Source organism: Brienomyrus brachyistius, chromosome 17 (genome assembly GCF_023856365.1).
Source record: "Brienomyrus brachyistius isolate T26 chromosome 17, BBRACH_0.4, whole genome shotgun sequence".
NCBI classification, from domain to species: Eukaryota; Metazoa; Chordata; class Actinopteri; order Osteoglossiformes; family Mormyridae; genus Brienomyrus; species Brienomyrus brachyistius.
In genome coordinates this window covers 23,280,728-23,300,962 of record NC_064549.1, presented here as the reverse complement: position 1 = coordinate 23,300,962, position 20,235 = coordinate 23,280,728, and the positions used below count along the sequence as shown (strand labels likewise).

General features: G+C 49.4%; 2 protein-coding genes and 1 long non-coding RNA gene across 8 annotated transcripts; 2 read left to right on the top strand and 1 right to left on the bottom strand.

Annotated features, from left to right (window-relative positions):
• Positions 1 to 18: 18 nt before the first annotated feature.
• On the bottom strand, positions 19 to 5,517 carry tlcd1 (TLC domain containing 1). Of its 4 annotated transcripts, none has more exons than XM_048980886.1 (5): positions 5,391 to 5,517; positions 4,927 to 5,203; positions 3,692 to 3,774; positions 2,167 to 2,249; positions 19 to 1,216 (listed from the first exon to the last, which is right to left on the bottom strand). In XM_048980886.1, the coding sequence occupies exons 2-5, from the start codon at positions 5,130 to 5,132 to the stop codon at positions 818 to 820; spliced, it is 771 nt and encodes a 256-aa protein (XP_048836843.1). In that variant the 5' UTR covers positions 5,133 to 5,203; positions 5,391 to 5,517; the 3' UTR covers positions 19 to 817. The 4 variants fall into 4 exon arrangements, with proteins under 4 accessions (XP_048836843.1, XP_048836844.1, XP_048836842.1 ...); XM_048980887.1 differs by having other exon boundaries at positions 5,395 to 5,507; XM_048980885.1 differs by having other exon boundaries at positions 5,377 to 5,495.
• Positions 5,518 to 5,776: 259 nt separating this feature from the next.
• On the top strand, positions 5,777 to 8,307 carry LOC125711688 (uncharacterized). Its single transcript, XR_007383086.1, has 3 exons — positions 5,777 to 6,384; positions 6,704 to 6,797; positions 7,053 to 8,307. It is a non-coding gene; the product is annotated as an uncharacterized LOC125711688 (long non-coding RNA).
• A 2,883-nt stretch (positions 8,308 to 11,190) lies between these two features.
• nek8 (NIMA-related kinase 8) lies at positions 11,191 to 19,363 on the top strand. 3 transcript variants are annotated; one of them, XM_048981978.1, is made up of 15 exons: positions 11,191 to 11,310; positions 11,823 to 12,028; positions 12,151 to 12,383; positions 12,580 to 12,711; positions 12,884 to 13,092; positions 13,538 to 13,617; positions 13,728 to 13,912; positions 14,009 to 14,156; positions 14,593 to 14,669; positions 14,835 to 14,952; positions 15,047 to 15,197; positions 15,309 to 15,472; positions 15,667 to 15,819; positions 16,434 to 16,592; positions 17,633 to 19,363. In XM_048981978.1, the coding sequence occupies exons 1-15, from the start codon at positions 11,243 to 11,245 to the stop codon at positions 17,659 to 17,661; spliced, it is 2,112 nt and encodes a 703-aa protein (XP_048837935.1). In that variant the 5' UTR covers positions 11,191 to 11,242; the 3' UTR covers positions 17,662 to 19,363. The 3 variants fall into 3 exon arrangements, with proteins under 3 accessions (XP_048837935.1, XP_048837937.1, XP_048837936.1); XM_048981980.1 differs by having other exon boundaries at positions 11,211 to 11,310; positions 11,841 to 12,028; XM_048981979.1 differs by having other exon boundaries at positions 11,241 to 11,310; positions 13,731 to 13,912.
• The last annotated feature ends 872 nt before the right edge of the window (positions 19,364 to 20,235 follow it).

The window sequence follows — 20,235 nt, the reverse complement described above, 5'->3', positions numbered from 1 at the left end:
TCATGGATTCTGGTATCATTTATGAGGCAAATAATCTAATTCATTTATTAAATTTGTGACCAAATACTTCCGATGTGTGAAAACGTTATTACAATAAAAAGACACAAACATGTTTTATCACCCTGATTCTTAAATAACACAATCAGGAAACATTAATTATTAACAAACTTATATGGTGAGTGAGTAAATTTTAAAAACCGTTATGTGAGTATTTAGTGTGAAGCAATGTGCATCCGCAGTCTCCCTGTCCATCAGCTGGTGTGGGCTTCATTCGGACAACACTAGTACCAAAACCACGGCCATCGTTTCCCTTTACGGTCGCCTTTCTCCATGGATCCGACCTGGTTTGTTTTCAGACGAGTACCAAAAGATGCCAACAGGTGTCACCAAAAGCCAGAAGTTTCAATTTCAGGTCCAGAAAGTAAAAATCCAGACCATGATTTTGTTTCAACTAAATAGTTGAGTACTCTGTGACTGTGACTCTTTATACTCAACTGGTTGGTTGAAAGTAAATCATGGCCTTGATTTTTACTTCCTGGAATTGCCACGTCTGCCAAAAGCTATCAAAACTAGGTATAACACAGCTACGTCAACCTGTGTTAATGTGTCACATAGCTACTCAAACTGCACTGCCTGAGTCAGTAGCAGCCATTTAAGGTTTTGTGAAAATACTGGAGGCAGCTGATAATACAGGATGATACGTGTATCTGGATGAGACAGGTACCATGTCCTGTGAGGCCCTGAACGCAGAGTTCGGAAGCCAAACTGTTGATGGTGGAAGTGCATTTTAAGAGCATCGTGATGTAGCCTCTATGCCTTATTCGCTGAGGAACTTCTTGGAATTTGTGGTGCCGTTGTGGGCCGCGTGGGCCTTGGCCTGGTGGAAGAAGTCGGCGCGGAGCAGGCGGCCGAAGTAGATAAGGATCATCAGGTTCATGAGCATCATGGTGCTGAGGAAATAGCCGGCGTGGTCCAAACTGGAGTAGTTCCTCACGATGTACCAGGTGAGGAAGGCCTGGGCGCCCAGGCGGAAGAAGACGTAGGTGGCAAGGTTGAGCAGCCGGTTCAGGTCGTAGAGCCGGGAAGCCTGAGCTCCTGCCAGCTTCAGCATGAGCCGCATGTGCAGGAAGACGCTGTTGACCTCCACAAAGAGAGCCACCACCGCTCCCGCCACGTAGCGCCGTGTGACCAGGGTGTACAGGAAGGTCCAGACCACCTGCAGAGGTTGGGGGAGGGAAACACCCCAAGAGGTTATTTTTACTGAGGGAAAAAATGTCAGCTCGATGATGTTTTGGCGTATTACTCCTTTATATGATCATTCTGTCGAGGTGCTTAAGGCCTTGATCTTGAGATCTAGTGGGTGCTGGTCCTTGTGGGTTTAAGCTCCATACCTGGTGCTTTGTCTGAGGAGTAGGGTGGTGTGTAGCTGACAGGGTTGGGGGGGGGGTCTGGGCTGTGTTTGCTACATAAATAGAGGCACACTGGAAGGTCACTTTGGACATAGTCGTCTGCTATTTAAGTAGCTGTAAATAGCGTAGTGACTTCACCACTAGGGGCAGTATTGTACTGTTCTTAGTCTTTCCCTGTAGAGATTCTTTTGGCTGCTTCTTTAGTTCGCTGACATTGCTACAGGCCTAGTGTCACATGATGTTACTTCCCCTGATACAGGGTGTGAAACCAGCCTCGAGTTACACCTGCTTCGTGCCTTTTTCAGATGTGCAGGCCACACTCGCTACGTGTGGGTTCTCATATAAACTCATTCACCTGCTTGCGAGCTTGAAATGCGTGTGTGTTTATTTTACAGCATTTGATGGCACTGCAACCGCACAGGTCTGGGACAAGACAATCTCCCACAAACACATACACTCTGGTCACAACCCAACACATAAAAGTGTGTGTTGTTCCCCGGTGGGTGGGGCCATGCCATCACCCACGCAAATGAATGAGATCTGTGTGCTGCACTCAGAATACCCCCATTGTCACCTCAGACAACATGCCGAAGGGGCTGAACAGAAAGGGGGCGAGGCCAGTGAGGGATTCTGGGAAACAGGATGCAGCATCGCAGACTCTCATTTTGATCATTATTGTGAGAGAACAGAAGATGCAAGCTCCCTCACGACCAGTCATATATCATGAGAGTTGGTGATGAGTGGTACACAGACATACCATAGCATGATGAAGCAGGAACTCCCATGATCCTCTAGCGTTGCCGGTAAGGATAATGTCCCCGGCGTCTTGAACAAAGTACCCTGCAAACCAGAAAGCTGGGTCAGTACTGGCCAGAGATGCCCAAGGTCTGCTCTGCTCTTCTCTGATGACAGCCAGATGCCTGAGTGTCATCTTTTCTTAGGAGAAGAGAAAACCTGTAGGACTCTTCTTACAAACATGCCTCCGCAGGTTTCCTGTTGGGTGGCTGCTGTGGCTGTCCTGGGGTGGGGCAAAAATCAGACAACAAGCCTATTCATTCACACCCCCTGTGCTTCATTACTGATCGTATAACATTGGCTTCCGTTTTTTAAATTTTATTTCTTTTCCACAACATACCGATAACACATGCTCTCACTCCTCCCCACAGATGTCCTATACCAATCTGCACTCTTCTACGTGTCTTGGATCCTTCCTCCCGTCCTCGTGTCCGGTGAAGCTGTTCACCGTTCTGCCTGGAGCAAGCCGTGCACTACTGTAGGCCTATACAAGTTTGTCATTTGTCATTGTTAAGTATAATTCTCACGTGTGTCATCCTTAAATTAAGAGGTTTCTCAAGGTCGGACTGCTGGCTGTGGTGTAGGAGCTGCTCGGGGTTTGGGGAGGGGAATCTGGAAGTGCCTGTTGGCCCGTCTGGAGCAGAAGGCGTTCGCTGAACCTGCACGACTCCGCAGCGATAGCCATGCTGCACTGACCTGTAAACCGTCAGGATCTCCAAGCCTGCCCCAACCAAAAAGACATCTACTCAGCGGTGATGTGACGAGCCCTAGCCCTACGTCTCACAAAGCTTCAGGGAGCGATGGAAGATAGATAAAATCATGGAAATTCCTTCTTTTGCTTCACGTCCCCTCAGTTGGGTCCCTAGCCCTCCTAAGAGGGCAGGAACCCCGCCCTCCCCCTCCCCGATGGAAAAGAGGGCTGTTTATAGTTGTAGATTTTGGTCTCTAATGGCCTGAAACCAGATGAATGTACCTAAAACTTTCCTCTTCTACCCTGTAATTATTTGTGCCAAGTGCCTACAAAAAGCTTTCATCCCTTGAGAATCTCACGTTAAGAACAATCACCCCCCCCCCCCCCACCCACCAAAATCACACTGAAGTGCAAACAGCTACATATCCCGAGTGATGCCGTTCATGTTATCACCTCGGAGTGTGGGTTTGGGCTTAGTGACCTCTAACCATGCCTAACCGGGTAAAATGGGCTTGGGCTTAGTGACCTCTAACCATGCCTAACCGGGTAAAATGGACTTGGGCTTAGTGACCTCTAACCATGCCTAACCGGGTAAAATGGACTTGGGCTTAGTGACCTCTAACCATGCCTAACCGGGTAAAATGGACTTGGGTGGCACTGCTGTAGGCAGGGAACGGTATGGAAGGCGAAAGACGGCAAGTTAGCACACCTGCAGTAAGGCTGTCAAAATTCCCCATGCTTGGGGGGAGGGGCTACCTTTTGATACTTGGGGGGGGGGGGGGGGGGGGTGACTGACCTGTGGAGATGCAGACGAGGAGGTAGGACAGTGGAGTGTAGTGGGAGTGAATGTTGTCCAACATCTCTGGCCACAGGAGGACACTGGAGGCACAGACAGACAGACGGACGCCCACACAGACAGACATGAACGCACATACAGACAGACACATGGACGCACATACAGACACATGGATGTCCACACAGACAGACACACGGACACATAGACAGGCACCACAGATCCACATTCGAAGCATTAGACTCAACACATTATACAAGAAGAACAGAACGTTTAATATTTAGTGTATAGCAAATAAAGCAGCAAATCAAATGTGATTGCCAGTATATTCAAATATACAGATAATAGGATTTTGCCTTATAATGTTTGATCGTTTGGGTGTAATTGGGATTTTCAGTTATGTGGCTGAGTTTTTGAGCGGAAACAATGAAATGTGAGGAACCCAGTCCTGGAGATGGATATCTTATCTGCTGAGAAACTCTCAGGCACGTCCTTAACCTGATAGCCAAGCCGATCGTGGCGTACAAGCAAGAAATTAACAGGTGCTGCATTGAAAAAAACCACTACGGTTTCTATTCTCCTACTTGAAATCTTGTTTCATGGCTTTAACGTTTAATAAATAAGATCCTTCTTTGATTATCTGAAAAGCTTCTGAGAAGCTCATGAAGTATAAGTTCATTTTAACCTGCCCTTCCTATTAATTTATGACTGTATAACAGGTCTGTCCAGTTCCTCCTCCTCTAAATGAGCTGTGTTAGCAAGTGTTCCTGCAAGAACATGACATTATTTTTCTAAAATCCAGTCAAACCAATCTAGCTTCACCTGCTTTGGGTTGATCCCAGTCTTCTCTATGTGCAGCGTGCACCCCAAGTACATGTTATTATCTGTTTCATGTTATAAATGCTGAGATATCGTGATCGTTTCATTTGTTTAAGATGCCGATGTGACAATTCATGCTGCTGCGACGGTGTTTTCCAGTTGAGATGAAACGAGCTGTCAGAGCCTTTCAGACCCGCTTTACTTTCACGCACTGAAGTATGAATGACTTTTGCCCACTTTGAGGTGGTGCATGTTGCCCACGCCTGTCTTTATCACAGAGGCTGGGACCTGATAGTTACACGCTTCTTAACACACGCTACTTAACGCGTCGACACCCTTGGGTCTGGCGATCCTGAGCCACCGTGACCACTGGCTGACATTCCCCCTGCCCGACTCTCATTGGCGGCCCTGGTACTCACCAGGAGATGGCCCAGGTGCCTGTGAGCAGCGAGTGGACCAGGGACACGGAGAGGTTCCTCCACTTCCACACGCGGAAGTCATCGTGCCGCAAGCCTTTGGGCAGCGGCAGGGCCTGCAGGAGCCCGTGGACGGCCCTGAAAGCCAGCGAGGAGGCAGCCACCACCAGGCCGGGGTGCAGCTGTACCGCCGATAGCAGCCCTTCCATCGTCTGCCGCCCGTGTCCCTCTGGTCGCAGTGCTTCTGCTCTCTTCCTCGCTCAGTCCCACTTCTCAGCTCCTGTGCATTCGTATTCGTACAGGTTTCATGGATGGACAGACAGACAGGTCAACAGACAGACAGACAGAAGGAGGGAGGCAGATCCTGTGGATCCTGTGTGATGACTTTTTCCAGAGAGCAACCCCCAGCCCCCCCCCCCCCCCCCCCCCCCCCACCACCTAGCCGGCCCCCACCTCTCCGCACTCACTCACGATGGCCCGGTGACGGCGGCAGCGCAGAAAGTGTCACGTTTCTCAGTCACGGAGCATTTGCTAGAGATTCCCTGGGATTGACCCCATCCAGCTTTGCCGATCCCTCCCCCTCCCCCTCCCCCCCCTCCCCCTCCCTTCTCAGCGTGCTGCTCCTCAACCAGTCTGTGAATCAGCAGGGAGACGGGAGGAGTGGCAGAGACAACCGGCATTGTGTGGGCGGCAGCCTGCTTCTAGAAAACTCTGAAAGTTTGGGCGGGGTGATGTTGACACACAGAACAACAGCTAAAGCAAAAATGCTTGGCACTGTGTTTTGAATGAAACGTATAGAGAGAGAGAGAAAGAGAGAGAGGCTTAATCAAAACATGTATTGTTCATACTGAGACTTTAGCATTGTTTTGCATTTGGGATGGAAATGTTTGTGTCAGAGGAGCCCTTGTTATAAGCCTGACAGCAGAAATGGACTTTCCCAGACAGAATCTGCCCTCCCAAAGACTGAACTGACTGAGGCTATGTTTCAGAGCTCCTCCCGAAGGATCCTTTCCTGTCAGTGTACTTGGCAACATTCTCACTCTTTATAGAGGTACCTTCTCCATGCCTCTCTGGCAGGTGGAGGCTGCAGATCTATAGCTAGAATTTTGGGCTAATTTTAGGGATTCAGACTGGAGTCCCAAACTCATACCTATCCAAGGTCTAGTTATTCATATAGCGAGAGGTTTGGATAATGCAACAGGTTTGTTTTCAGCTCTGTTTATTTAGAATGTCAGATATTTTTTTGCGTTGCAGTAACGTGACCCTTGGGCGGTTCCCTTTATGGTTCTGTTGGAGCGCCATCTGCTGGCAGCAGAGCAACGTGCAGTTTGGAAACTTTTGAATAAAAACATAAAGTAGTTGCGACAATATAATATTCATAACGATAAAATCAGGTTCAGGAAATCGTGTCATGTTACACATCAGGGGAGATTTCTAAATATCCATAATTATTATTTTATGGTGAGATGCTGGTAAACAGCATTGTGTGTGAAAACATTACTTTTGGTTAAAAGTAATTAGAGAGTTTGATAATTCAAAAAGAGAATTAGATATTAATTTAATATCTTAATTTTCGTGCAATTGACTTAATGAAGTTGTCTGTCTTTCGCTGCATTTCACGGTTGTATCTAATTTATTGTAATCCAGAGCTCTGCTGTCGCTAGAGGGCACGATTTCTTCACTTGTCGAGCTCCGCATTTTTTTGTACCGTGTTGTTTCGTTTGTCGTACGTTTCGGGTCTGTGTCGCTGACGTACCTTTGTACTGTTTTCCTGAACCAGTAAACATTTTGTACCATTTTGCTTGCGCTCGTCTTCTGCGTGAATTGAAGAAGGGACCTTAAAAACCAGTGTGAAATTAGTGAAATGTGACGAGGTTAGTGTAACCGCTGGAGTGTGTCTCTTGTCACCAGAACAGAACCATCCCTGACCGTTCTGACCGTTGTTCCAGAAGACCCGTTTTTACTTTATTTTAATCTCTCCGCCTCTGTATTCTGTCTCCAGTTGTCTTTTAAGTCTGACTTAAGCTGTTTGTCTCAATCAGTCCATTTTCCCATTGAAAACTTTTAAACCTTCTTCCTAATATTTTCTCTATATATCTAAGTTCTTTTTTGTTTCTTTTACCCCTTAGGGGGCACAAGCCCACAGGCTGAAAACTGCAAAGTACGGTGAGGTTGAGAAGGAGATGCAGTAAAATCTAATTTTATCCTCAAGAATCCCTGTTTTGTGAGGTTCAGTCGTCACACCTGCATGACAAATAGTCGTCCTGCTCACAGGCAGATGCGAAGCACCCTTTCATCACGGGGGGCAGCAGAGCCCAATATCCACCCGGCTGTGGACCTGATAACGCCCACCCCCACCCCACCAGCAGGAAGCCATGCTGCACGCATTGACCTCCCCCACTGAGCTCCCCAAACGCCTCTGGTCTGCAGCCTGATTTCCTGTTTGGAGGTGCGCGAAGGATCCGAGACGCACATGAGAAGCACCCCAGTGCCGTGAGGAGCGACTCACCGAGCGACAGGCCACCAAAAGCAAACATCCGGTGGCCAGAGCTTGTGTTTGCGCTCGCCTCGTGGGAGGAGGGGGGTGACTTTGCAGTTTTCCCATATGTGCATATTTGTCTTTTCCCAGTGGTCTTTATTCCTGCCCCTCACCTCCAGAATCTGGGGGAAATGTGAGCTGAGTCAGCCATTTTACTCGCTCACTCAGAGGCCCAGTGGTAAAATAACTGTTATATCTGTTGACCCTGGGATTCGAACCAGCAACCTTCTGACCATACCTCCCGCACACAGGACCAGCCGGACCACACGCTGTCCCATTGTCGGTCGGGAGTCACTGCTGCGTGAGATGCTCAGTGACAAGGAATGTGCCACAGCAGAGACCCAAGCTGGCCAGGCCTGACGTTAAGCCCCAAAATATGCCGGATGGGTGGAGAAAAGCCACAGGCTGCCTCTGAATTAGGCAGAAGCAATTGCCCAGGGGCAAAGAGAACAGTGCCATCCGTCAGAAAGGTGTGGCCACTGCAGGCTAAACAAGCAAAATAGCTACTGTGCCCTCTGGCATTATTGACATTCTTTGTGTAAATGACCAAAAAAGGCCGCGAAACATTTTCTTCGTTAGCGTGATCTTACAGTTGGATTATAAGTGACAGTCAACCTTTCAATGAGGTAAATTTAGTCAAAGGAAATCCTCACAAAGAAGTTGAGACTTAGCCCGCTCCCTTTGCTTTGACAGTAATGCTTGCTCTTGCCTTTATAGTTGTGATGCTGGCTGATCGCTTTCACCACAGATACCAGTAATTCTGCAGGGCACTGTAGAGCATGGGTGTCAAACTCCAGTCCTGGGGGGCCGGAGCCCTGCACATTTTTGGGTTTCCCCTCATTAAACACGCCTCATTCAGCTCCTTGTGCTAATTACCACACAGCTCTTGAGCTGAATCATTTGTGGTGGTACAGGGAAAGAGCTGAGGTATACAGGACTCTGGCCCCCCAGGACTGGAGCTGGGCACCCCTGCTGTAGAGTATGAAGTTCTGAAACCCGCCTGGGTCAGATAGCCAATCAGCTGCTGGGTGAATGTGGCAGTGTGTGCGTTTGGGCCGCTGCTGGCTTTGTGCGTTTTCGAGATCCCGTCCCGTTGAGGGCCTCCTCCACCTCCACTCTGAATGCAGATGGTTCCGCTGCCCTGTTTTCCATTCCAGTATGGGGTTTCTCGCGAACTTCAAAGGCCTGGAGATCCTTTGTTTCGGGTTCCTGTTGAACGAGGCCCCCGACCCAACCCTGATCTTACTTAAACAAGCCAGATCGTGCCCCCAGTCACTCTTTCCGGCTTGTCTGAGGTGGAGAGCGCTCCGCAAACTCAGCGCTCTTAATGAACCCCCATCGTGCGCCGCCCTGCTGTCAACCTCCTCTGCTCCCCCCGTATAAACACAGCACACGCTCCCCCAGCACTCGCTCATGTCGGGGAAATGCTGATGTTACCTGGTGTCTCTCAGTGATGGCGTGAGGGCTGTTTGTAGACAGAATCAGGCCATTCCAGTAAGAAGGTAATTACCATGGTACTGTGGATTTTACTATGCATTTTTAGCTCTGTTTCATTCTTTGTCCCCTGTGTTCCAGCACTAAAGTCCACATATAATCCTGACCCACAAAATGGGAATTATTAAAAAAAAGTAGTGGTCTGCTTATTGGCTTTGTGTATACATTTTGTTTTCCTGTGTTTTAAATACATGAATTCATTTTAATTTCAGAATAAATAAGTCCAGTCTGGCCACACAATGCACACACAGTAAATGAAATCACATGGAGTCATGTGATTACAATGTATGCATGCATGTGATATCATGTGATTTCCCTTAATCTTGACATGCACAGACACATGATTGTGTCTCAGTGGTGCTATTCATACCCTCTGGTGACCCTTTAATGATTTTTCCCAGGCTTCTTCCAGAGAAGAGCTTCAGAAAATGGAACTCAATACGCTGCTCCGTCAGTAGCGAGATCGACTGAGCAGAACTCGCGAAATTCCACTCCGTTGCATCACGCGGCGTTGTGATTGCATTCCTCAGTGCAAACACGCGTTTCCTCTGCCACGTCCTGTGCTCAGGCTTCTTTATCATTCACTACAACCCACGGCAGGTAATATTTGACAGATTCTTGACACGACATAACACCATTCTTGCTTTCACAAAGGCAGAGTGGCGAGGGCGTGTACAGCCACCTGAGGGATGTTTGACATACCTGCCAGTTTGGGGGGCTGCCCTGTGGCGTCAGCAGATCCGGGAGGCAGGACCAGACCTCCCTCATCCTCCTCACCTTGACAGCTGCCTGGAACTCCGCATGCAGTGCTTTGGTTCCTGTCGAGATCACGTGCTTGGCTTTCGTCACAGAAAGTTAACAGCCGCCATAAATCATAAATCAGTCGGAAGAGAGACCCCAGTATTTTCTGGGGTGCTGATGGCTCAGCCGTCTAAACCTTGGCAGAGTAGCCACGTGTCTGTGGGCCTTTGAGCCCTTAACCCCCAGCTCCTTGGGTACTGCTGCGGGTGGCTGCCCTTCACTGCCAGGCTTACTGTCACCTGCATGTGTGTCATGGAGAGCTGGATGGGGTTAGCAAAAGGAGAATTTCAATAAGATGATATTATTAATGCGATGGCACCCATTTAACCAAACTAAAACAACCACAAATTAACAAATGAACTCAGCAGATGAGTTGAATTCAGCCCGGTGGAACAGTACTTTACATCGGCCAAGTTGTAGATCCCAGAGACCTATAGACACTGAATAGATCACTGGCAGAGATACTGTGCATCTGCAATACCTTCCCTGATAACATCAGCAGTAATGCAGGCCGGCTTTGCCTGCGGATTATGCAGTAATGTACAGATATGTGCTTTGCAGAGCGAGGATTCAGATGCACAGTCATGGGCCTGTGCAGAGTACCACCGCCAATCCTTCTTACGGCCAACGAAAGCTGTTGTTTGTACACGTCAGAGAGGAAATCTGTTCATTACGAAAGCTTCTAATGAGCGAGTGCGTGGCCGGACGCACTCCTGAGCGAGCCTTTGCGTACATGTGAGGTGAACCTGTGAAACATTGACTGGGTCTGAAAAACAGAAACAGCACCAGCTGATTTAGAAGTAAAAGAATAAAGCCAGCAGTGCTTGTAAACGGGCTGGTTTTAATTTACTTGACTGGCATGTGAATTGAAGGTCACACTCCAAAGGCATACATAACTCCTGGCCTCTGGGTGTCCGTGGGACAGTGCCAGACTTCCCACCACAGTCTTGGGTGGGAAATGTTCTGTGTTCTTGCTTTTCTCCTGAAATACGTCCTGAGGAGTTTAAAAACACAGCTGAAGTCGGGCAGGCGACAGGGTGACTGGTGTTTGTGGTCATTGCAGTCTTTCTTACAGCAGCTTGAAAATTACCCCACATTTTCCATAAGAAGCACAATGATTTTGCTGTCCAGGGTGTAGCCCTGCATCTTTCCCTAAGGAGAGACCCTATAATACTGTGCCTCTAATTTTAATTGTGGTCTTTAAAAATAGATGGGTACACACTTCCAGCCACACTTTCAACAGGTGAACAAATGAGTAATATTTTCTCACTGAGTAAAAGCCACTTCGTTTGTCACCATAATCTGATGAACCCAGTTCCCATACATTAATCGAATTTTCGTGGTATTACTTGTAACAGTAATGTGTGTTGTAGCTGTGGAGCACGGGACGATGGGAGCGATTCCGATTTCCGTATTTTTGTCCCAGTCGGTGACCCGTATGGAGGGGTAGCGTGGGGAGGGGCCGTTGCCTGGAAACGATAGTGGATGTTAGTCGAAGCAGCAAAAATGGAGAAGTACGAAAAAATCAAAGTTGTCGGAAGAGGCGCTTTTGGGTAAGCGCATTATTTTAAAAAAGTCGTGTTGCTGTTCAGTCTGCAGTCTAGCAGATCGGATTTCACCAGCAGTATTTCGTTAAATGTTTTCATAACCGATGTCTGTACTTTTTCCAAAAAGTTTTTTGACAGATTTCGCGGTGAGTGGTTTCTGGAAATTTACGAATGTGTCTCAATGACAAAAAGATCCCAAGTCTGATCCTTGTCTGCGTTTCCTTGCAAATCGCTAATTAAATATTCCTGGAAAGCAGTACTGCACTGTCGGACACAACTTTTATACCGTTATATTCGGTTGTCAGGTGTCATTTGTATTTTTTTTCTCAATTTTTAATTTAGTCTGTATACTTTTTTGTTTAGTAAACGTTATCATTACCAAACTTTGATTAACTAATGCAAAGGTTTTCGGTGAAGGATTTTACTCCCTCGAGGTTAATCAGAGCGCTGAGGTGAGAAAACCACACCTCCGTCGAAGCCACGCCCCTCGCCCTCCACTCATTATTTCCGCCTTTCAGGATTGTTCACCTCTGCAGGCGTCGGACTGATGGCGCCCTGGTGATCCTGAAGGAGATCCCTGTGGAGCAGATGACCCGTGACGAACGGCTTGCAGCCCAGAATGAGTGCCAGGTGCTGAAGTTGCTGAATCACCCCAACATCATCGAGTACTACGAGAACTTCCTGGAGGACAAGGCTCTGATGATCGCCATGGAGTATGCACCAGGTACCAGTGCACACTCCTCCCTTCCCTTTTCCCTGCTCTTTCACTGCATTACATCAGAGGGAGGTTGTGCGGGGTTTTTATATAGAAGCAGAGAAGATGACATCATGTGTCACTGTTTCCAGGCGGAACACTGGCCGATTACATCCAGAAACGCTGCAACTCGCTGCTGGACGAGGACACGATCCTGCACTTCTTTGTGCAGATCCTACTCGCGCTCCACCATGTCCACAACAAGCTCATTCTACACCGGGACCTCAAGACCCAGAACATCCTGCTGGACAAACACCAGATGATCGTCAAGATCGGCGACTTCGGTATCTCCAAGATCCTCGTCAGCAAGAGCAAGGCCTATACTGTGGGTGTCTCCGGATCGGGGGTGGGGGATGCCTGGCGTATCGTGGTCTTGTAATGGACCGTGCTAATATCACACATTTTACAGTAACTTAACATTTTAGCTACATTTTCAGCTGAACCAGTCCAGATAATGACAGGAATATAGACTCCCTTTGTGACACCACATCACTTCCCTGTTTCTCCCCTGTGGGGGCCAGGTGGTGGGCACCCCCTGCTACATCTCCCCAGAGCTGTGTGAGGGAAAACCCTACAACCAGCGGAGTGACATCTGGGCTCTGGGCTGTGTGCTGTACGAGCTGGCCAGCCTAAAGCGGGCGTTCGAAGCCGCGGTAAGGCTGCCTAACTCCTTCAGTTCAGTTATTAATCTCAATAGAGCTATTTTACCCCAAGTTGCATTGAAGAAGAATGTATTGTGGGTAACTGCGGTTACCTGCTGCTAGGTCACGTTCACCTCCCACTGGTAGTCGTCCTCCCATTAAGCCTCTCTCGTCGTCCCCACAGAACCTGCCCGCTCTGGTCCTGAAGATAATGAGTGGCACCTTCGCGCCCATCTCGGACCGGTACAGCCCCGAGCTCAGGCAGCTGGTGCTGAACATGCTGAACCTGGACCCATCCAAGCGGCCGCAGCTTAGCGAGATCATGGCTCAGCCCATCTGCACCCGGCCGCTTCTCAACCTCTACACCGACGTCGGCAACGTCAAGATGCGCCGGTGACCTCCGCCGGGAGCGTTTCTGCAAATGCGGGTGGCGGATGATGCCCACCAATCATAACACACACACTAGCACCTGTCTGTACATGGGGAGAATATGCAGACGCCACTCACACAAAGCCAGGCAGGATTTTGAACCTCCCAAGCCGCAGAAAGCATCCTGAATTCTTATTAATGATGATTTAACAGCTACGTGGAACCAGTTTACTTGGCCTCTGCAGTTTTATTTTAATGTGAATCCGGAAGTTTAATTATGTTGATGGACAACCGTGGTTGGCTGCTTCGTGTTGCCATAGTGAAGATAAGGTCTGGGATTCCCTTTATGAGGTCACTTCCTGTTGTAAACAAAGGGCCAGACAGAACAGGTTATTTTGTGTAGCATACAGCAGGAGCTCGTTTTTAGTGATAAATAAATAACTAATGATGAACCATTCCGTTCCTGCAGGATTGAGAAGCCGCTGTCCACCGTACAGGCAGGTGTACACGCCAGGCCGGCAGGACGAGGGCCAAACTCCAGGCTGAGGGGTCAGTGAGGTCTCTCTGCAGAACGTCACACGCTGCATGAATACAGTGACTTAGTGCTGAGGCTTGTTACCACCAATGGCTGTTGCTTCTTATTCTGCCCACCATTCCAGCAGATGGGACCCTGGGCCCTGGGAAGATGGTGCACGCCCTGCCTCTGTCCTCCGTCTACACCTGGGGCAGCGGCATCTCCACACCGCTCCGCCTGCCCATGCTCAACACAGAGGTGTTGCAGGTGTCCCTGGGCCGCACACAGAAGATGGGCGTCACCAAGTCCGGCCGCCTCATCACCTGGGAGGTCAGAGCTTGTTCCCATCACGTCTCGCTTAGCGCCGGGCCGCGACACTCTGATGCCAGTTGATGTCAGGGGTGGGGGGCTCTGTTTTTTTGACAGGCACCCTCAGTGGGGTCTGGGGAGCCCGTCCTGCCTGGTGCCACAGAACAGACACAGCCCCAGTTCATCTCTCGCTTCCTCGAGGGCCAGTCTGGGGTCACCATCAAGTCCGTGTCGTGCGGAGACCTCTTCACCACCTGCCTGACAGGTGGGCCCCTCTGGCAGGCCTGCGGAGTCCCTCCTATGGGCTGAGTTCTTGGGAAATCGCAGCTCCCCCTACTGGCAAGCAGAGATATGTTTCACTCAGGGAGCTCTTGGTCTGAGAGCATTAATCGTGTCATCCATGCATCAGAGCATCTCCTGGGGATCAGATTTCTCCTCCGCCGCTGTAAGCTCTCAGAACCTCCTCTTGCCTAAATGAAGTTTATAGACCAAAGCTCCCATTCTGAATCGGGGATTCAGCAGGTGGGTCAGGAGCTCACATTGGGATCTTCAGCTCCATTACCTGGTGTTTTCTGGTGTGGGGGCAGCTTGCCCTGCTGCAGACTGAGCCCCCCTTACACTGCTACACTGATACCTCCCTCACATGCTCTTGAATTTACCATGTTTACTTGTATTTACCGTGTTTGCTTCCCACTGCACAGACAGGGGCATCATCATGACTTTCGGGAGTGGAAGCAACGGCTGCCTCGGCCATGGCAACTTCAACGACGTCGCACAGGTGGGCGCATGGGAGGGGCCATGTCGTGGGAGGGGCCATGTCGTGGGAGGGGCCATGTTGTGGGAGGGGCCATGTCGTGGGAGGGGCCATGTCGTGGGAGGGGCCATGTCGTGACCCATTGGCCAATGGACAGCCACGCTCACTTTGGCACGCCCTCCCGTGCAGCCCAAGATCGTGGAGGCCTTGCTGGGTTATGAGCTAGTGCAGGTGTCCTGCGGGGCGTCACACGTGCTTGCCGTGACCAATGAGAGGGAGGTATTCGCCTGGGGGCGGGGCGATAACGGTAAGGAGGCGGTGCCTGTGTCGTGCTCTGTGCTCCCTGTACAGTGTTGCTCTGTGCTCTTGGCCAGAAGTGACTTTGTCTGTGGCCCCCCCAGGCCGACTGGGTCTGAATTCCCAGGACTCCTTCAGCTCCCCGCAGCAGGTATGCATGCCAGAGGCATTTGAGCCCCAGCGGGTGCTGTGCGGGGTGGACTGTTCCATTGTTGTGGGGGTGCGACACACCATCCTGGCCTGCGGCAGTAACAGGTGACCCCACCACTCGCCCCCTACTGTCATCTGAACTTCAGGCCGATTCTGAATTTGCCAGAACAAGAGCAGCTGTGTCTCCAACTGAATCCAGTTCCCCGACACGATCAGGTTTAACAAACTGGGACTGGATCAGATTGGCGGTGCAGAAGAGCCACCCCCCTCTGATCAAGTGGAGGAAGTGCACACGTTCAGCCCCGTCCAATCAGCACCCCTGAACAGAGAGAAGATCGTGTACATCGACATTGGAACGGCCCATTCTGCCGTCGTCACGGGTGAGACCTGGTGTTTTTTTGTTAGGATACTCTGATGTGGCTTTGAAATTGGTACTTAACCTGAGGTATTTTATGTAAATATGGAGTTCAAACTGGGTAATTGTGTGTCGACTTTAAGCTGCGCTAATGATCTGTGTGTCCTGGCTGAATACCGTAGTAATAGTGATGACCGTTAATGATGCCCCCCCCACCAGAGACAGGCCGGTGCCTCACCTTCGGCAGCAATCAGCATGGGCAGCTGGGCTGTGGGACCCGCAGGAGCAGCCGGGTGCCCTACCTGCTGCCCGAGCTGCAGGGCATCACCATGGCAGCGTGTGGGGACGCTTTCACCCTGGCCATCGGCACAGGTTGGCTGGACAGCATTCTGGGGGGTGTGGGGTCACTTTGGACCCCTATGTACATGAGGATGGTGATCTTGGGAGTGGCATTAGCACCAGGAATACGCATTTATCCATGTTTACTCATCCAAAGCCCGCTCCATTACTGAAGACGCTTAGGTCACTAAGGGCAGAGTCCCACTGTGTCACATGATCAGCTATTTAGTCGGACCCTCCCCCCTGTGAGGACCACAAAGTGCCTGCGGCTGCCCAGCCCCCTCACTTAACGGGGCTTTTAAGTGCTTTTGCAAATAACTGCCACTGATGTCGCAAGATACAGACCCTTAAACAGAAGTGTGAGAGGCGCGGCTGCGCATACAAGAGTCACAGTGCATTATCTGTCTGTAAAGAGCCCCTCTTTGAATTTACAAAGCATCGGGGAGGGATTGCATCAGCCAGTTACTAATGTTTCCTCAGGAAAAATGCACGTGATCCTTTTCAGATGCGCTCGGACAGGGAATGTGACCTCAAAGTTAATTTCCATCGTTCTGAAAATGGGGTGAAACTGGTTGGGGGTGCTACCCCAGCAGGGTACAAGGGGTGGGACGCAGCGCTGACACCAACCTCTCACCCTCCCCCTTCAGATGGGGAGGTGTACACCTGGGGCAAAGGGGCCCGCGGCCGGCTGGGCCGGAAGGAGGAGAACTCGGGCATCCCCAAAGCCGTGCAGCTCGACGAGACTCACCCCTTCACCGTCACGTCGGTGGCCTGTTGCCATGGCAACACTCTACTGGCCATGAAACGTAATCCCACCTGCCTGGTTTGCGTCGACCCGGTTTTGTGTAAGACGATTCCTGGCCTGATGGTGCAGTGGTTAGCACTGTTGCCTTACACCTCTGGGATCCGGGTTCGAGTCTCCGCCTGGGTCACATGTGTGTGGAGTTTGCATGTTCTCCCCATGTTGTCGTGGGGTTTCCTCCGGGTACTCCAGTTTCCCCCCACAGTCCAAAAACATGCTGAGGCTAATTGGAGTTGCTAAATTGCCCATAGGTGTGCATGTGTGAGTGAATGGTGTGTGAGTGTGCCCTGCGATGGGCTGGCTCCCCATCCTGGGTTGTTCCCTGCCTCGTGCCCATTGCTTCCGGGATAGGCTCCGGACCCCCCGTGACCCAGAAGGGTAAGCGGTTTGGAAAATGGATGGACGGATGGATTGGATGGATGGTTCCTGGCCGTTGGCCATGTCGTTGTCACAGATTAACTGGGCCATGCTAGTATGTGTCCTGTAACCTTGGGGGAGAGGGCAGAGTCAAAGCCTCAGGTTAATAAGCAATTTAGCTTGATGTAAAAAAGATATTAATGCCCCCCCCCCCCGCCCACACGTCTGTCCTCTCAGTGCGTCGCCACTCAGATGTACATGCGTAGGTGATGTCACAGGGCTTGGGGGGCTGACCCACAAATGGTTGTCACACACATGCAGATTGCAAGGGGATCATACACAGCCCCTCAACATACTTGGCAAACACTCGGTAACCACGGCATCCTCAGCGTCATGTGACTCCAGCTGACCATTAGCAGACACCCTGCTTGTAGAGCCCTGCAGCGGCTGCTGGCCGCCCATGTGACCTCGGTGCTGTAAAGCAGGACCTGGGTCATTACGGAAGGAGTGAAGTGGCTTTAATCACAGCTCTTAAATTCCTTCCTCGTATATTGAAATGCATATAGGTGATCTTTGGCCCTGGGTGGGGGAACAGAGCCCCAAGGGCTGAAAAGCAGGTATTCAGGCGTCTCTTGGTGATCCTGTAGATGACTCAGGTTAAGTGATAATCTCTCTGTTTTATTTCAGCTTTTCTGGAGGAGTCAGGTCCCAGATGAGCCCTCAGCTGGATTTTTCACACTCCCTTCCCTTCTATTCACCTTTTTGCCCCCAGCCTGTGCTGTCGCAAGACTGAGGGTAGGGGGGGAGGGGGTGGAACACAATGAAGAATGACTTCCTGTGAATGGACCCATGCATGGACTTCCTAGATTTCACAAACTGATCTCTGAACAAAAGCAAACAACTGGCCCTGTGTGCTTTGGAGGACTGCTCTGTGTGTACATAAACGCCGTATACATATGTATATTTTTTAAGTCTTAGTTCAGAATACTTTATACCTCTTTGAGAGTCAACTGAAAGCTGGATTGACTTGAATACTTGTACCGGCCTTTCCCAGGATGCTTTACATTGGGGGTCCGCAGCTCTGGCCTGGGGGCCCGTGTGACTGTCCACTTGTTTGCCAGCTCCCTTTAAACCGCCGAAAATGTCAGTCTGGTGAAAAAAGCCTCGATTAGCTCGGTTAGCCAGTTAATTAGTTCCATCAGGCTCTTAAGGGCTTAGGAAGACAGGAAAGCCTTCTGTGCATCAGCCTGTTTGGTTCTGAGACGAGGGGGGTGACCCCTGCTTTACATAACCGTAAATGTGTAGCTGGGGTCCAGCATGAGCGTGTCGCGGTGCTTAATGCAGCCGTTCAGTGGCATGTGGATGCTGGATCCCAAGTGACAGTAAGTGACAGCAGCCCCCAGCGTATTTAAGCACCTGAGACACCGTGGCCAGACACAGGGTAAAAGAAGCGTCCTTTGCTATAATCGGAGCGCAAGAAAAAAAAGCAAAACCAGGATGAACAAAAAGCGTGTTCACTGAGTCTCGCTGCCCCACCGGCTTTTCGTCCCCACAGAAAATGGGATTCGGAGAATCCAGGTTAGTCCCGAAAGCTTTGGGCTGCACCAGACGACAGTAGTGTCACGCTCAAAGCTGGGCGAGTACTCGGTAACCACCGAGTCTGTCGTGTAATAAGACAGGTTTGTAACCCATCACACACTCATTCTATAAATTCAGTTGTGCTCTTTCCATTGGAAGATAGAACTGTGATGATGTCACTTCCCGTAGACATTAGCAGCCTGCTTCTCGTCACGTGTGTGACAAAATGAAAGGATATGAGAGCAATGACTGTGTGTTTCTAAATGTCTAAATTACTGGTTGGAAATAATTGTGATCTAAAGGAGAAAACATCAGACAGGAAACAAAAGATTGAATTTCGTAATGTCCTGTTTGCCCAAGGTACTGGTCACTAGGCAAGGTTGGCAGAGCTGCGGGTATTAATGATTGTATGTGTAATGGTTAATTTCATGACTGACGGCTTGTGATATGCATCATGCCTTCACGCCTCTGGGCGAGGCAGGCCTCCAGCCCTCACGAGCCAGATTAGGTCAAAAGGGCAGTAATTTCCTCTGCTCCTATAGCCCAAAGCAACTGGAAAAGGGTAAGATGAATACAAAGCCATGCTAATCTTTTATGATCCCTTGCACAGTACACGCACTCAAATGGCAAATTTTCCACCCTTTTCTTCAAAAGAGCTAAACTTCATTGGACACTTGCAGCGTTGCCAACTCTCACGCATCTGGAACTTGGGCTCTCAGGCTCAGGAAATTCTAAATTATTCCATTATAAACCTAAAATTAGCCACATCAGAAGTGTTGGGGGTATTTGCAAACTCTACAGACTATTTACAAGGTAATAAAACTGTTACATATATGAAAATGCGTGTGCAGACTTGTCTGGAATTGAGAATCTTATGCCAGCCAGCAGACAAAAGCTGGCACCCCTGCGCACGGAAGACGGTTCCGGCATTTCTCATGCTAAACATGTATTTCTTGAGAATAATGAAGAGGGGAGGTGAATTCCTACTACTGAAATTACTGCCATTTTCTTACACGTAGTTCTATTTCCCACAGACGAGTATTCACCGCCCCCCGTCAAATTTATTGGTAAATTTGATCCCACAGATCGTTAAACTGATACCGTTTATACTGAACCCAACAGAACTTTCACGTCCGACTTTAGATCGAGTTCACACTGTAAGCAAAATGAAAAAAGCGACTGAGAAGCCACCCTGAGAGCATCACATCTTTCTCTGCGTGTTACTGACACAATGACTGCATTGTTATTGTCGTGCAAAAAATACAGTGACAAAAACAGTAAATGCCTTTTTAAAGTTTATGCCCCCAGCTGTCACGCGATCTGAAATGCACCGGCACTGCTGGTGATGCATTAGCGTCCAATGCGTTATTGCTTATTTTTTTTGTCTAATTTTTGCTGATTACTGCCAGGCGATACGTTATTTACTAGCGGGAGTCGTACACCGGAAACTTAATGACGATAATGTTTTCAAGGTCCTTAGTAAACGGCCGCTTTTGGCTTTGTGGGGATACTGACATTTACACTCTCTTCGTAACGACTGACAGCATGTAGTCTAAAACAGATGCGATTACAAATTAAAATACAAAAATGATCATTTATAATTATTTATGAACACAATATATGCATTATGTCGACATATTTAATAAGATAAACGGTAACATCAGTAGATAAACAACACATATAGGGTTTGTTCGCGGAGGAGCTTAAGTTAA

Excerpts from the sequence above, each read along its gene's own strand:
- nek8 (XM_048981978.1), top strand. The coding sequence starts at position 11,243 with ATGTTAGTCGAAGCAGCAAAAATGGAGAAGTACGAAAAAATCAAAGTT. Across the intron at positions 12,384-12,579 it reads GCAAGAGCAAGGCCTATACT|GTGGTGGGCACCCCCTGCTA; the intron begins GTGGGTGTCTCC and ends TGTGGGGGCCAG. Across the intron at positions 13,618-13,727 it reads GCCAAACTCCAGGCTGAGGG|CAGATGGGACCCTGGGCCCT; the intron begins GTCAGTGAGGTC and ends CCACCATTCCAG.
- tlcd1 (XM_048980886.1), bottom strand. The coding sequence starts at position 5,132 with ATGGAAGGGCTGCTATCGGCGGTACAGCTGCACCCCGGCCTGGTGGTG. Across the intron at positions 3,775-4,926 it reads GGCACCTGGGCCATCTCCTG|TGTCCTCCTGTGGCCAGAGA; the intron begins GTGAGTACCAGG and ends CTGTGCCTCCAG. Across the intron at positions 2,250-3,691 it reads CCTCGTCTGCATCTCCACAG|GGTACTTTGTTCAAGACGCC; the intron begins GTCAGTCACCCC and ends TCTGGTTTGCAG.